Genomic DNA, 17,560 nt, shown 5'->3' with positions numbered 1-17,560 from the left:
TGTTAAGATCTTTGGAAAGCAGTTACACAGAACAAAATTATGCCAAGGAATCCAAAACATCCTACAGAACTCAAGGGATCTTCAGAGATACTGCTTCTTATTTTAATTCAGCACCTGAAAAACAGAATGACAAGCAATTTCCCTTTTACAATCTTTACTCATAGTCAATTTAGAGATGTCTGTGTGAGTGAAGACAGGAGTTTCTGATGCCTCACTCAGATGCTTTATGGCCTTCATTTTGGCAGCACTTACAGAACTTCCTTGAGCGGTACTTTCACATCTAAATACCCCACAGTTGTAGTCAGAGATGCTGTCCTTTACCTTAAGCAAAATTAAATGCTGCAGTGAAAATAGACAATATAAGCACATTGGCATCCTTCCCAGTAAAGGGAATATGAACTAGTTTTTATTGTTCCTGCCAAGACAGCTGTGTTTTAGATTGAAATAGTCATCACACCCTTTTTCTATTTCTAGAAATAATGCAGCTTGCCTACCAATAACAAATGTCTTGTATTTTCTCTGGTACCAAAACACCCCGAACTTTTCTTGCAACTCTGCAACATTATAGCTTAACAGAAGTGCCTAATGCAGCAAATAAATGGGTTTGGCCATGCAAATGGCAGGAAATTCTTTACTGTCACTTCTTCACAGTTTGTGTCTGTTGTACTCATATAGGGCTTCCTCTGATTCCTCTGAGTGTTCATTTTATGTTTTGATATGGTAGGTATAATTTAAAATCTTCTGCTCTTAAAATGTCATCTTTGGATTCAAAGATTTCAGATGGGATTTCAAATATTCATGGATTCAAAGATTTCAGGTATTCCATGGATAAAAAGTGGACAAGGCCTCTGCAGCTATAGTGACCTTTCCACAGTTGTTCCCTCTGTCTTCATGATACAGCTGAGGGAAAGTGTCTGTGGGAAACATAATTCCATGATTTCTGCCTCTGTTGTACAGGAAATCTCCAGTTTTTAACTGAAGTTGCTGTATTTTATTTCCTTTGTTTGTGGCCTATTTTAAATGTGAAGGGGTGGGGATATCTCATTAAAAAAAAAACCCAAAAAGCCCCTGGATTTGTATTTCTATATGAAGAGCCATTATTGAGCCTTTTGCCACATGTACTTGTGCAGTAAGCATAGAATTCCCCTCCTTTCACAGAAGCAATAATAGTAATAATGATAATAACAAGGAAACATAAGGCTGACTTATGCCACTGCTGCTGCTTTCTTCCAAATAACCAGTATTTACTGGCTGCCATTTCCTCCTGGCATTATTGAATGGTTCCAGGCAGCAAATCACAGCCAGCTTGCACCTAAGGTGGGTTTATGCCAGAGACTCTTCTGGACAAAGTCCCACACTCTTTGAGGAAGAAGGATTGTGCACACCTTCAAAATGCTTTTTTTTACCATTTTTTTTTTTTTTCCCCACAAAGGAAGAGATATGTATAGCAGTATTATGGGCTACAGGGAAGAAGGATCCCCAGGCAAATCCAGGCAAACCAGGTGGACCAAAGTAAAGCTGCTTCCCAAATTAGCTCAGGCTGAACTTGGACCTTTAAACTGCAGTGAATAAAAGTTAGGTTTTCCCTTGTTATGTAATAGGTGTGTGAAACTGAACTGTGTTTCCTCTGTCCCTGCAATCCAAGCTCAGTGCTACAGTGCAGTCAAAGAGAGGGCTGTAAATGCTCAGGTCATGTGTGACTGAGGATGGCTTTGATAGAGAGTGGAGGCATTTAGATGCTGTCTATGAAAGGAAAAATAAATGTTCCCTAAACTTCGTTATGAGTGTCTCCAGAGCCAGAGGTACTGACATGGCATGAAAGTGTGGGAGGAGAAGTGAATTACTACCTTTTTCATCCTGATCAAAGAAGTCTTTAAAAGGTGATGCAGGCTGCCTGCTCTGAGGGTGAAAGCCTTCCTGCAGACCAAAGATTCAGATCTTCAAAACCTTCAAATACTCATTTCTCCAGCATTTAAATGTTTGAGGAATTTTTGCATGTGTTTTTGTCCACTGACAAGAAGTACAGAGATGAAAATAAGTGAGCACTGAATGCCACATCTTAAAGCATGAGACACAGATTTAAAATGCAGATGTTGAGGAAAAATATGAGCTTGTATTAAAATTTGCAGGGGGTGTGGGCCACTGAATACCTAAATATCTGCAGTTGTGTTAAAGTGATAACTGTTCAGTGGTGTTTTTGTGTGTATTCTGATTTAGAATGCAGTCAATGCAGCACAAAAAAAAAAAATAAAGAGCAGAGGGTTCTTTCTGGGTTTGTTTCTTTCTACTTCTTTAACCCCACTATTTAAAATTATATAGGAAGTGTGCTGATCTGATGAGACTCCATCTGGGTGTCTGTGTAGCTATGCAGAAGCCCAAGGTGAAGGCACTAAATGTTTTGAAGTCAGTGTGTGTAATAAATTATTAAAACACTGTCAAAACAACATTTTCTTTTGCTTGACAGTCTGGCCACTGTGGTTCTAGAGGTTTTGTTAGCCGGGTACAGAGCAGGGGAAAGTGCAGAGTGCAGAGGGGTAGGACAAGACATTCAGAGAGATGAACATTGGCAGTATGTGGGATCAGGACCCCAGGTGGGGAAGATGAGAACCACACTGGTATAGCAGATATACCAGCATAGTGATCATTTTGGCATGGTCTGGGGGGTGTGTATATATATGTATATATAAAACACTCATACTGATGAGCAACTGCTCAAAAATCCTTTGGATGAAGAACATCTAAAGGAGGGGGCCAGTGCAGCAGGCTCCCAATGACCATGAATGGAGGAACTCTCTAATATTGACACACATACCAGACATTAATTCTGTCTCTCAGTTGTTTTTTTTTGGAAGTTTTTTCTAAGCTACAGCACACAAATACCCCAGATGACAGTTGAAGGGTTGCTTTATTTCCACAGGTACAGAAAAAATCAGATATCTGCAACCTGAAGTACTTTAGTGTTCATGAGCAGAAAGGTTACCAATTCTGCAGATTTCTACCTGGCATTTTTCTACTGTTTGCAGTGTCTGGAGGTCTGTCTGTGCTGCAGGAAACAGCTAAACATGATTCCTTTTGGTTTTCACTGCATATCTGGTCAGTAATTCAGATGCATTTGTTATGAGTTCAAAGACAAGGCCAAGTGTTGCCCTGTGTTGAAACACCACAGCCCTACAAAATCATAACCCCAGTACTCCTTTCCCAGCTGTGGCCCTGAAATGTCTAAAAGCTGATACGAAGAACAAGCATCCAAAATTCAGAAGATGTGTTTGCACATGGAGCTTTGCTGCTGCAGGGCTTTCTCCCCCAGTTTAGCTAAGCTGCAGACTAGGCAAGCCAGAGAAGCTCATCCCTGACACAGTCCTGCCAGCAGCCTCAGCTTTTGAGGCTCTGAACCAGAGTTAAGAGCAGTTCAATTACTGACACTCAATCCTTTGTTTTCTCTGTGTTGCCCACAAAGGTGCTTAATTGTGCTGTAAAAGATTATTACAGCAAAACTCAGCCTGGAGTTGGATTTTTTTAAAGGTTTCTTGTGCGCACACAGATGAGTAACACCATTGAGCCATTCCTAGCCTGGTCTGTAATTGAGGCCCTGAGCTCTTTATCAGTGAATCATGGCTGTTTTGTGGGGTCTTACTGGGCAGGTCTTTGGCAGCTGCAGAGCACCTGAGATGCAGCAGTATGCTCTAGATGGCAGTACATTTTTAAACTGTATTAGTTGTTATAAGCTTGGTCATCTTAATTGGTTTATTTTAATGCTCTTTGTATGGAAAATGTGGATTATTTCTTCTCCTGTAATGAGCAGCAGGACATTATACCTAGTTAATATTTCCCTATTGCAATGTTTTGATCAAATTGCAGTTTGGGTGTTTCGTGTTCCTCTCCCTCCAGATCCAAGGGTTCCACTGATCAGGCCATATCGCCCAGACTTAGCACATTCTCTCCTTGCATCAATAAATGTTTATGGGTCATGTTTGGCAGAGGAACTGCCTTGTCAGTAGAAAAAGAATGGAGCTGTGAAGTGTCTACTTGCTGATTAATCAGTCATGATGCATTTGGGTTTTTTCAATTAAAAAGTTGTTAATATTCCAGTTGAAAAGGATATGGGAAAAAGTACATGGCTAACATAAAGGGTTTAAAAGAAAATTTTAAAATTTTAAGAGTTTAATTTTTTTTTCAATAAAAATGTAATATTCCAGTTGAAAAGGAGATAGGAAAAGTACGTGGCTAACATAAAAGGTTTAAAAGAAAATTTTAAATTTTAATTTGGGTTTTTTCGATAAAAAGTTAATATTCCAGTTGAAAAGGGGATGGGGAAAAGTACATGGCTGACATAAAGGGTTTAAAAGAAAATTTTAAATGAGGCTTACAAAAGAAAAAAAAAAGTCAGGGTCAGAAGGATAACCCAGTGGTCGAGTTAATACAGTGTTGTTAGAGACACGTGCTTTATGTACAGTAAGTGTGTGCTATTCCCAAATTTACTCATCAAGCACCTGCCAGTCAACATTGTTGATCACTCCTGTGCCTCATGCAGACTGAATTCACTATCCACAGGTCCGCTACAGCCCACAAAACGCAAATTCCCTCTCTGTAACAATCCAGCACAGTTTTTGTGGCATACACGCTGTAGTTTATTTGCACTCATCAGGCTTTGGGTATGACATAAAATCATTGTAACATAATGCATTATTAAATATATTTTCCAGCTGAAAAAGATAAACTTGACAGACTGTCAGTGAACATTTTCATACTGTAGAAAAGGTTAGTGAAAAAAACCCTGGAGTACATCCACCTATTAATGTAAAAAAAGCTGAGCAACTACTCAGAGCAAGAAACTGCATGCAGAGAGCTTGCCCTCTGCCTTGTCCATCAGGACCATAAACAGAATTTTAATTTTACTGCTAAATTTCATTTAGACAATGATTTGTATGAGCATGGTTGAGTGTATGGATTATTCACAAAGCATTTACTTGGGCTGTATGTTGGGTTTGGTGTTGCTTGGTCACCTCAATATAATGTGTTTTTTGCACTTTCATGGGTGACTGAGTATGTTTGTAGATGGGAAGAGGGGGGAAATGAAAGCTTCTAAGTGGTGTGAGTACTGTTAGTGTGATTGTGGGGATCAGTTGTGAATTTGAGAGGGAATTCTCAGGAGATCTTTTCTAGTCATGGATGGAAGGATACCCTCCAAAAAAACAAAAAAAAAGAAACCAAGAACTTCTACGGAGGTAGGAGCTCAGCAATCCTTTATCAAGGCCTCTGGAATTTACATTTCCAGCTGAGCAGAGGCAAGCCCAAACATCCAGCTGGTCACAGCCAGCCCAGTCCTACTGAAGGCAGGGTCCTGAGAGCTCTTTTGCAAGATTAAGGTGTTTGTCTTCAGGATCCTGCAGTGTTGGATCTGCCTCTTCCCAAGGATGCCTTTGGCCTGCCTCTGGCTCACAGGAGAAGTCTGCAGAGGTTTCCTTACCTGGGGCAGTCGGTTCTCTGTAAGATTTTTTTGTTTTAATCAAATGAAGTTGCCTTGGTTCTGAGTAGTTTAGTCCTTCTTTTTGTTAATAGTGGAAAGATAACTGCATATTATCCTCTCTGTGGAAAATTGCTACCTTTTACTTAGAACTGGAATAACCTTTTCTGAAATGCCAGGCTTTCCCAGAGACTGGAAAATCCAGATTTTAATGTTGTAATATCCTTTCTGTGGAAAATCTCTACCTTTTTCTTAGAACTGGAATAACCTTTTCTGAAATGTCAGGCTTTCCCAGAGATTGCAAAATCCAGATCATAATGGTGGCTGTTTCTAAACATGTTATTGTAATAATTACTAGGAACTACTCTGTTGATGGCTGTTATAAATTAGAGCCAAAAATTCTACTAATGTTGACTTTTGATTTCCACACAAACAAACACGAGGGATTTTGAGATATTCTTTTAGATGTAGATGTAGCTGAAAGTACATGTTGATCTCAGTTATTATCTTACACATCTGTGGCAACTCTGAAATCTAGAGGACAGGTACATGCTGGCCTGTCACCTCAGATTTACCACTGAGAAACTGCAAATAATACAGCTCAGCACAGTGAGAGAGCTGAGTAATCAAGCAATATCCAAAGGGAGCAATAAGCAATATTTGGTTACGTGGTGGAGCTTGAGTGTTTTGGTAAAAATTCATCTACATTTCTGCACTACATGAACCTCTAGAAAATTACATATGTTAATTGCTGGGGATATTCCTTCCTCCAGAGAAGACAAAAAAGGGAGGAAATCCTGTTTGTTTAAAAATTACTCACGTAGAAAGCTTTTATTGTTGTTCCATTTCTAAGTGAACATCAAGGGTTTCTCTATTAAAGAGGTATTTTTCATTAAAATAATACATAAATATTTTATTTAATTAATTTGTAGCCTTAAGGCTTGACTTCAGCACACATAAACCATTTTCTATTTTTTTTTCCCCAAACTCCTGGTGAACTGACTGGATTTTACATCCCCTAAGGAGATACCTTTGCACAAGTTTAAAAAACAGAAATGTCAAATGTTCTCTGCAGGTGCATGTTTCTTGCTGTGATGGAGCACCTAGGGCCAGGATTTGGTCCTGGTATGTCTTCAGGCAGGAATATAAAAGAAACCTCTCTTGTACCTCAGCATATGTCTGGCTACTAAAAATGGAGTTGTCAGCTTCCAGTTGCCAATCCATTTTTTTTTTTTTTTAGGTTAGTGTTACTTTTGACAAGTGACAGAGTACCCTGATACAAACAACTGGAATTGGAGGTTAGCATATCTAAAAACAAGGAGATACATTTTCTCAATGACTTTTGGCTTAAACTGAATTATTTTGGAGAGAAAAAAAACCCCTTTATTTTGTTAAAGGGCTAGACTGTGGTCTATGTTTGCATTGCCCTTGCTGAACAAAAAGCATTTATTTAGCTGAAATGGTCTCCCATTATTATCTTTCTCGATGTAAAATGCCCTGAAGGTGGAAGAGGAAAGGTCTCTCCTTTTCCCAGCTAAAGCTGATGCTTAAATCAAATCATTCCTCACTGTGAAGAGTGGCCTCTTGGCTATACAAAAACCTTTTACCCAGCATCTTTCGTGGAAGATAACTTAATTGGGAAAGATTCATAACTTCTGATACAATCTTCTTGTCTTCAAGTTCAGACCAATAGCCCAAACAAATAATTTGAGATGAAGTTCCAAAATTAACCCCAAAGAATATGGGATAAAATAAGTTCTAAGGTTAAAATAATTGGACTGAATCCATTCCATTCCTTAAAAATAAAGGAAAAACTTTCAATTTTTTGTATTATCTCTTATTGACCTCTTGCTGCTGAGGGAAGGTTCAGGTGTCTGGACTGCCTTGTCTTCTCTGCTCAGATGTTCAATCTCATTTTTTATCTCAATTCACTGCATTTATTGGTTCCATTGGGAACATTTCCACTTAGCAGAGGCTGAAGGTAGGCAGGAATTCTGAAGAACACAATAGGGAGAGGCATTTTTTGGAATGTGAGAAGTGCCAGGGAATTTGGAGTACTGCAGCTGATTGCTGTGGTGCTGATCCTGTGGCAGTGATTCCCAGGTAAGGCTGGTCAGGGTAGGTGAAGAGATTTAATTTTAAATTCTGTGACTGAAGCATTAGGGAGAGAAATGCACCTCAGTGACTTTCTCTCAGATTATTTTGCCATGGAAGCAGAGGTGGGAAGCAGGTCAGTTTTTTAAAGTTTTTGTGAAGTTTTCAAAGGATTGCAGCACAAGGTCTTGGCTCTCTGGTAGCACTAAATGAGTGAGGTCTGCAGGCATTTGGGTCTGTTTGGGGTAAAGGAGCCCCGCAGTTCTTGTCTGGGGGAGATCTCTGACCTGGGATCAGGATATTAAATTATTCCCTCTTTTGGAGAGGCACTGGGTACAGATGTTATATAATGGGGATATTGATATTGGTCAGACATCTCACATGAGGCAAAACACTCATGGCTTTCAAAACCAGGAGCTCATTACTTCAGGAGCTCATTTTTTATTAATATTCTTCTTTTCTTTATTATTTTATAGTAGCATCAAAGTGAAGCACATTTGTAGGGAAAAAAAATCTGCTTTTAGCAGCTATTTTAACTGTTGTAATAAAACCTGACATTATTTTCCACAACCAGCTTTATCAGGGGCTACTGGAAGACGTGTCTTGATGTTAGGGAGGAAAAGCCAATATAAAGATTATTCCATGGTTCCCTATCTCTTCATCAATGACAGCTGCAGGCAGCACACCAGGTTTGCTGCCTCCCTTCACAAATCCCTGGCCTGATCCTCTGTGTAGCCACATTCTAGGCAACAATAAGGGGGTGTTTAGTTATGGCACTTTAACTTAGCATAGAGACCAGCTTTAATTGTGCCATTAGGGATATTCTTTTATTGCCACTCAAGAATGTCTTACAATACAGTGTGAAGTTCATTTTTATCTTGAAGATTATTGCTCTAAGCAAGGACTAAGAGTTACAGCTCTTACATAAAAGTGGTTATTTTTCTCTTGGTTGTGCTATAGTTGCTCAGTTACAAGAGTGTGCTAAAAAGGAGATTGCACTGACAACAAGATAGGGCACAACTGACACCTGGTATTTAAGCTTCTGATAAGTCCCTCTGAAATTTTCCAGTTTTTCTTTGGTGGAAGTGGGAAGTAAAATTTTTTACAAAATCAAAGCAGTGTTTTCCCCAAGACTTCAGGCATTTACTTTGTTTGCTGCTATTCTCTTAAATATGCCCTTTTTATGGCTTCTGTAGAGAAATCAGAAATCCAGAGGTTTGGGGTTTTTTTTTCCCATCAAGCAAATCTCCCAAACACAAGTTTTTCCTGACTGTATTTCTACACATTTAAATCCTACCTTTTTTCTGAAGATCTCAAAAAATGAGACCCATATCTTCAGAAAACCCAACTTAAACATTCACAGGGAAAATTTGTACTTTGAAAGCTTGCAGAATTACACTTTGCTCATTGATCTTGTGTGTTATTTCAGACACTGTTTCTCTTTACAACTCTAATGTTATCGAGGTCTTGCAGAGTTAGTGAGGGTTTGTACAGAACTTGCCTGTAGTATTTGGATCACTAAAAGAATCTTTGAGATGCATGGGTTTGTTGAACACAAGTTGGGTAAATGTTTTCCTGTTCCATGTACAAGATATCCTTGTGCTAGCAGAACTTCAAAAAATCTCCCAAATTAGGGGACAGAAAGGTCAAAGAGAACTTAAAGTCAGTGTGAGATGACACTTGACAAATTTTCTAGATGATTTTGCACTATAAAACAACAACTGTCCTGTATCCCTCTGCATGCATGTATCAGGAAGGAAGAACCAACCAAGAAGTAGCTGAAAATTGGTGCTTATTGCATATGACCAATAAAGCTGCTTAAGTTCTTTGCACTTGACGTGTGGCATGCAAACAGCTACATCATATCTAATGGGCTTTTCTTTCTTGGCTTCCTTTTTTTAATGAAAGGTCTGAGCCCTTTGGATCACACAGCAAGAAGCCCTTCTCTTCCTCCTGGCTACTCTGCTTGGAACCTGACCTGGGTCATGAGAGATACATCCCCTTTCTTCACCCACAGAGGACGACACAGTGAGTAGCATGAATATGTTATCCTCAAGAGGCTGCAACTCCCTGCCTAAGGTTTTGGTGCAATACTGGAGTAAAGCAACACAAGTCAAATGTTTCATGGTAAAATATCCATACTGGCAGCATCTGAGGGCACTAGACAGCCTCGGTGCCTGTTACCAGCTCCCCCAACTTGCCCAACGGCCCAGGAGTCCCATTTCAGCCCAGCCCAGCCTGAGGTCATTGCCATCTCTATGGAGGTGCCTGGACTGCCCCAGCCTGCCCTGCTCCCTCAAAAACAAGGGCCCAGACTGTAATATTTGAGTGGGATGTTGAAATTCACCAATATTACAAAGAGAGGAGCTGTGTACTGATCTTTTTGCTTCTCGTCTCCTTTTCTAACATCCATCCCTTCCAAAATCAGAGAATGTGTTTTCATCTCTTCTCGGGTATGACCTATCCATGGCCATCCCACTGTGAAGTACGATGGCTGTAGTCAGGACTGGACTGCACAAGGCAATATCTAACGTGCAATCCAGAAAGTGACTGCAGTAGAATATATCTACTATATATCTACTACCAGTCTCTATGCAGGGAGATAAGGTGCTGAGAGGCTAATAAGATTTACTCACCCCAAGCCTGTAATTATCTGCTTGAGGGAAAAGTTTGACCTACCTATATGAAGGAGCCCCATATTTCTTCAAATTTATGTTGCAGCCTTTTATGTGGGCAAAATATATTCTTTCCACTGGCATACAATATCTGCTCCTAGCTGTTGTATCTGCTTGAGTGATGAGGACACACCAATTTCATTTTGGAAGCAACAGTAGTACAATCTTTTTTTCCCTTACTTGGTTTTCTCAGAAGTTGCAAGAATGATTTTTAATTTATCCTTTATTACTTCTTCCTAAACTCTTTCAGTTTCTCAGTAATACTATTCTAAGGGAAGGCTTTGTTCTTAAAAGCTAAGAGCACTGATTTCATCTGACAGCATCACATGGAGATAAATGTACTGCATCTCAGCAGAAATGATTTATGATGATTTTAGCTGATTGCCCAAGACCAAATCCTACCATATTCCAACCATCTGTTTTGCAAGAAAAGGCAGGAATTTGATGAGGTGTTACACAAAATACAGTGTTCACTCAGGACAACTACAAACTGTTTTCTCCCTCAGTAGGTGTAATTTAGGACATGCACCTTGAAATTTTGAGAATCTTGAAGAGAGGCAGGAATAATTTGCTTTTTCTAGCTTTGCAATTTAACATTTACAAAAATTTAAATCAAAGGGCACTAGCCTTTAATTAGTAGCCTTGGAAGGCACACATTTCAGCGTGGACCACCCCACAGCATCACTGTACAGACACTTCCTGCCACTTGAGATGTGCAGCCCCCAGAGGACTGATGTGTGTATGCAGCACAGCCCATAGTCATAGCCTAAAACTGAGGACACTTCTTAAAGCTTCTATTCCTCTGCATGCCTTCAGCTTAGCCACTGGCATGTTAATTAGTAAACTTCCCCGGGAGCTGATTTCTGTTCAGAGCTGCTCTATGATAGGGTGGACAGCTCCTTTCAGTGGCTGATTACTGGCCCTGGGTCTACATGGCTCTCTGAAGGTCATGCAGGGACTCAGCAGAATGAGGAAGAAGACAAAGTTAGACCATCCAAGCTCTAGGTGAGTACTCCTGTCCCAGGACCCAGCCTTCTGATTAGTGATTAATCCAAATTCACACAATAAATTATAAGCAGAAATAAAACCCACCAGCCTTTTACTACTAGAGTGATTTCTTCTGTCAGTTTTCCTTACTGCTCCTAGCATGACTGATTATGAAATGTTCAATAGCTTCTATCAAAACTTTGTTTGCCTAATCATCTGATGGGACCCATCTAATTAACTGGTGACATTGCTGGAGTGGGGCAATATTAGTTATCTTAATTACACTTTCTCTGTGTTCCGCCGTTGGAGAAACCTCTGATTGAAAGAGCGAGTAAATTGATACGTGGTGTCCTTCTTCCTCTACCAAACTAAGTTCTCTTCTCTTTTGCTCAGAATTAGAAATTCTGACAGATTCTCTCTGGTAGTTCTGGCAGGAACACTGCCTGATGATATCTTTGAAATCACAAGCAGCAATCCCAAAAGATAATCGCTGGCACAAGAAGATAATGGAGCGGTGCATTCACAAGAATTTTTTACTGTTTTGTCTAGAGATTTTTTTACATTTGTCTCAATCCAAGCATTGATTAATCACCAGTCATCTCAGAGATGCAAAATCCACCTGCCTTTCAGAAAATCGCATGTGAAGTCAAAACTATCAGGGAATTCAACCTGTGAGGCAGGAAGAGACTTTAAATTTCCAAATTTTTTATATCTTTTTGTTCTCACGAGGTATACTCAGACTGTTTCCTGTGGCTAGAACAAATTTTAATGCATTTGGCATATGTGGACTTATGGTAGCATATTAATCTCCCATTTGCAGATCTGATGGATCTCTGTCCTGAGGCTTCCATGATTAACTGCACCCAGCCACATATTTCATTTCTTGTCCTGGCTGGTTGAATGTTAATTTTCTCTTCTGTGCAGGTATTCTATAAGAAATCAATTGTCCTCTACATAAAATCTTATAAGCTTGTGTAATAGGGGTTCCAGATGACAGCTGCCCCTCTGGACCTTCATGCAGTTAACACATCCCTCCCTGCCCCATCCTCTCCATGTCCCTGGCCCAACCAACAACCCTGCACCTGGAGCATGATCCTGGCAGGGTGTGGTGGCAACTGTGGAAAGAGCTATTGATTGGAGCAAAAATCAAATGCAGTTCAACCCTTTATAAGAAGAACATGCGAATAACAGGCCTAAGGTTGCCGTGCTGGACTGCTGGAGTTGGCTTTTTCTTTTTAACTGTTCCTTTATTACAGTCTCTTTGCCACATTGTCCAGTAGCAGCTGAACTCCTTGGCTGCTCTGAACCAGCACTGGGCAAAGTACTGAAGTACCTCTCTCAGGTTATGTAGTTCACAGACTTTTTAAATTTTTTTTTTTGCCCCCCTAAAGTTTAGGAAATAGTGGTGTTTGGATGGCAAAGTCAACTGGGACTAAAACTCAGGATGAGAGCAAATTTGGCTGCCTAGTCACTATTGTGCTTAAAAACATCTAGAAAAGGTGAGTTCAGCAGAGGAGGAACACACACCTACAAGAATACATAATTTTTCACAGCTTTGATTTAATAGGTACTAAAAGCCTAATCCACAGGATGGCCTCTATTAACAACTTATTAATAATTTCACTCAGCTTTATGTCTTCAGAAAACTAATTTGACAGGGTTGTTGGGGTTTTTTTAACACTTTCTAATGGAATGTCGTCTGTGATGTGTTCCTAATTTCCTGAATTTGGTTTGCTGACTAAAAAAAATAAAAATGCATTGGTCTAATTCTACTGTGGGATAATTTGGGGTCATTCTTGCTACATATTTGATGCTCAGTGGCATGGTAGTTGCTCAGCAAGGTGTCAGATGATTTATTCTTTCCCCTGGTAGATCATAAGCACCATTTCATTCATGTCATTGGGCACCAGATAGACACTGCTGCCATGAAACTCAGTGAGTCTGAACATGGAAAAGGGAAGATGAAGAGAAAGAGGGCACCAGTCAGATGAATTCATGTTGCAGTTAGCATCCCATGACTACTTGTTTCATAATTCTACAACAAATCAGACTACTACTGACATCTTCAGAATGATAAAGCTGTTGTGATTCTTGGCTCAGCGCGGCATAGTGAGATGTATGGGTACAAACTGATTGTTACAGCAAGATCCTGCTCAGGGATGAGATTAAGTCAGGAGGGGAGCAAGGAGAATGCTGCTTCATCCCAGAGGAAAACTGAATCAATGCTTTCTTAGTAAAGATACTGGGAAAGTGATGTATCATCTTAATCCAAATACATCCTTTTTGCAATCTTACAAGTATTCTAATGTAGTTTGGAAATAGCATTATGAATGGAATAGGGCAAGGCTTCAATTAACAGCAGCTACTCACACCACATTAACAGAATTGCTCCATATAAAATAGCAGATGCCGTGATCCCATATATGTTTGCAGGAATTCTTGTTTAACAATTAGATGGTATTTTGGCTATGTGCAGTGGTGCTGAAATCCAAAAGGAGGAAAGTCAGGAAGCACAGCATCTGCCTAGCTAAACTGAAGGTTGTGTTAAGCAAAAAGGAAGAAAAAATCTTTTTAGGGAGAAATTTTAACTTTCTTTTTCTTATGACATCTTTTATCTGCAGATAGTATGTCTATGACAGCTCAGTATTTTTCAATAATAAAATAAGTAAGACAACATTATGACAACAGTAAGACAACAAATATCTTTTCTCCCCATCTCTCAAGTATTCATTTTCTCTAGAGATCTTTTGAAATTCATGCAAGAGGTTCCTTGTATGAATTGACAAAATATGACAGTTCATCCAACTACTGTTTTGTGCCAACTGGAGCATATTTTCTAACAACTGCTGTTAGTCAGTACTTCATTTTTTTTTTTGGCCAGAACTGGCATTAGAAATGCGCTTTCATGTATTGTTTTTTTGCTACATGCATGGGAGACTTGGTGGACAAATATTTCTTGTGTGGAGAATGGGCTCTGACACTTCTTGGAGCAGGAGGAATGAAAATGAGAGCTGTTCTAGTTGTTCTCTCAACACCCCTTCCTCACACCTCTCTCTGTAGCTGTTTTGAAAGACTGTGCTTATAATTGATTGATGAAGGAGTCCTGGCCCTTTCTTTGTAGTTTGATTTTCACTGAACAAAGCAGCTGTCAGAGATTTTGGTGATTCAGTCCCTGGTGCATGCTGAGGGGCTGGGTGGATATAAAGTAGATGCTGTCATTTTTATGATTCTCTTAACAAATAAATGAATAGCTGCATTATTGCTGTTTTCTCTAAGCAGTGGCCCATCCATCGTGGCTCACTCCCCAGAGGATTCATTTAAATGCATCTGGCATGAGGAGTGCTCTGGGCTCCACAGGGAGGCAGGCATCTTGCTCTGTGCTGGGCATCCATGCCCAAGCACCCTTCCCAGAATGTTGCTGGGAAATTCCCAAAGGTATTTGCTCCTCTAAAACTTCTTCTTCAGAATGCCATCTAAGCTTAAAGCCCCTTCCAAAGGAAACCTGAGTGGTTTTCCTTCAAGGTGGGCATTGAAGGGAAGAGCAGTGCTGGCACTACCAGCCTTGACCCTGCCCGACAGCCTCCACTGCTGGGTGCTGGGGAGAACCTGGTCTCACTGAACTCTTTCCTTGCAGGCAGCAAGCTCTGAGGAGCCCTTGAAGCCCTGTGAGGGTACAGCAGCAGCCCTGTCAGCAATGTCAAGGTCAGGGCATTGTGCTCAGAGACCTGCTGGTGCGGATCAAGGACGCAAAGAGCGATAAGCTAACTTGTGCTAAGCAGCTTGAAATTAAAAGGAGGTCCCTGGTGAGCACAGGCTGTGTCTCAGGGCAGGGAGAGGAGCTGGCATGGTGCCCAGCTGATCTCACTGCTGTACTTGCAGGTGACTGAGGTTCATCAGATGGTATGGACCCCAAAGCTGTGCTGAGTGTGGGGCTCCTCCTCGTCCCCAGCTCCCCATGTCCCCTGTCAGGCCATGGTGTCGCTCTCACGTTTGTCAGCTCCTGGAGCAGCACCCAAGGAGCTGGCAGTGATTGTTGGCACAGGCATTTGCTAAGACCCAGGGTGCCTGGCAGGGCGCATGTGACATAATCATCCCTTAAAATGTGCAGTTTGCCCTTTCTCAGGGCTAGACAATGGAAGGAAATAGGTGAAATTGTCTCTTCAGACTTGCTTGCTCAGCAGGAACAAGGCAGTTAAGCCCCGCAATTGTTTTTGCTCTTGAATTTGTGTGACTGCCAACACCTTTTCCCTTTTCCTTTGGGCTTTTCTGCTGTGCCCTTTCCATCCTGTGGTAGATCCCCTTGTTTTAAATTGCTGCTGTGCCTCCAGTTGCAAAGCTAAAACACAGCACTAGGAATTCATTTGCAGGAAGTTTCATCTCTTCTTTGTGCCAGCAAAAAATTCTCACTTGCAGGGCCCTGGTCTGTATTTGGGTCCTCCTGGATGTTCATCAGGCAGGTGAGCTGACAGCCAGAGAGCACAGTGTCTCCTATTTATGTTCTATTTTCAGGGAGAAATACTTATCACTGCAGGCTTCTTTGTGGCACCCCACATGTGCAACCTGGTTTGGTGAATAGAAATTCAGCAAGGCCTGATGAGGCAATTGAAGCCCTTAGATTGAATGCCCTGTGCCCTTTTGTACTCAGAGGGAATGGGAAGGCTTTAGGAACTGGCTCTGTCACTAGGATTAATAACTGGAAAATCAATTTGTCATTTCCCTGTCATAAATTAAAAGCTTATAGGCCTTATAACATGAGTAAAATAGAGGTTAGTGGGTATTGATGGAGGTCTCAAAGCTCACTCAGCAGAGCAGATCTCTACTACACAATTTAAATTATGTCTCCTCCACAAGGAATATCTGTCAATATTTGTATTGAAAAAAGACATCCCGTGCAAGAATATTTTATCTGTTTCTACATTGCTGCTGTGATTGTTGCTGCTGAAGGAGTTCTTGAGGGAGATTGTGGTCCTGACTTGATCAGTGTGAGTGACCTTTACATTGTGCATTTGGCTGTAGATGGAGTAGAAATTAGTCATGTGCAGGCTGATGAGGTGCCAGCGAGGATGTTCCTCACTAGGTTGGTCCTGCTGAGAGCAGAAAACCTCTCCCGGCTCCCTTGGCTGCGGTAGAGCAGTGAGAAAGCAACCACACCCTTTGAAAAGTGTTCCCAGCTGAGAGTGATTGAAGAGTGATTTGTAAGAGTCAGCAGACCAGGAGGGAAAAGGAGCTTTTAAAGTCAGACACCTGTAGAACTAGAAAGGAGCAGTCTAAGAGGAAACTACCTGCTGGTAAGGTTTTTATATTTGAAAGGAGATGTGGTTTAGCCCAAATAAACCTAATCTTTTGTTGGGTAGCTGAAGAAAAGATAATCAGAGTAGTTTCTTAACAAGAACAGGGTTTTTTAAATCTATCTCTTAATATTGGGTTGTTTGGTTCCAAATAAGGTATATTTCTGTGGTGTGTGGTTACACAAATGATCCAAGATGGCCCAGAAGTGAATGATCCATAATCTGGCCTGCTGCAATGTATAAGAATACTTCTCACTGATTTCTGTGCTTTGGTGTATTACTTACAGTACTATTTTAAGGCATTTGTTTATTAGAAAACTCTAATCAGTTCAATTGGAACAGATGTGGTTGTCAGATATTTTAGTTATCTGTGCACAAATTATTATTGTTAGGTATGTTGGTAAAAAATAAATAAATTGAGACACTCACAAGAGTCTAACATAATCAGACGTACACAGATTCCAGTGTCTTTTGAATTGAATAGTAGCTTAATTGGCTTTTCAGTCTGTGGTTAATATTCTGTATCTTTTTACATACCAAAAGCTGAACTGATTTATATCTACAGCCTTTCTTAAACAGGTTTTTATCTTATTTTGATTATAAGCATCACTTTTGTTTCTTCTTTAAAGGCATGATGATGATGAAATAGACTTCTAATAAATTATCTGTTCTGTCTCTCTCGTGCCCAGCAGTTGCAGATAAAAGAGACTGTTGGACAAAGAGTTGTTTGTTCTATTTTAGTTTTTTTTAATTCATTATTTAAGAAGAGACTTTGCTGTTTTTTTCTATATGGACCTTAAATTCCTGTAGAGCATTTATGATCTGTAGTGTCAATATAATTCTGACATAAATGCCTGTACTTGGTTTAAATCTCTGTGACATCTCTTTTAGAAAATCATCAGAAGTCACAAAAAATCCCCCCACTTTACTGACTAGGCACAGTATTCAAGTCCAAAAGTTCTGTACCTAGATAATTTATATTGATAGTGGGTTTAAAAAAATAACAACTGGATGATGTGTTAATTTTAATTCCCTTTCCTGCAGTGTTTAGT

At 40.3% G+C, this 17,560-nt stretch overlaps 1 protein-coding gene across 1 annotated transcript in view; it reads left to right on the top strand.

Annotated features, from left to right (window-relative positions):
* The window catches only part of ALK (ALK receptor tyrosine kinase), a 307,024-nt gene that overhangs the window by 72,397 nt on the left and 217,067 nt on the right, over positions 1 to 17,560 (top strand). Inside the window, exon 2 of the mRNA XM_066546309.1 lies at positions 9,467 to 9,586. Coding sequence (XP_066402406.1) covers positions 9,467 to 9,586 — 120 coding nt within the window. The remainder of the gene's footprint in view (positions 1 to 9,466; positions 9,587 to 17,560) is intronic.

Source organism: Molothrus aeneus, chromosome 3 (assembly GCF_037042795.1).
Source record: "Molothrus aeneus isolate 106 chromosome 3, BPBGC_Maene_1.0, whole genome shotgun sequence".
Lineage (NCBI taxonomy): Eukaryota > Metazoa > Chordata > Aves > Passeriformes > Icteridae > Molothrus > Molothrus aeneus.
This window is presented reverse-complemented; position numbering and strand designations above follow the sequence as displayed.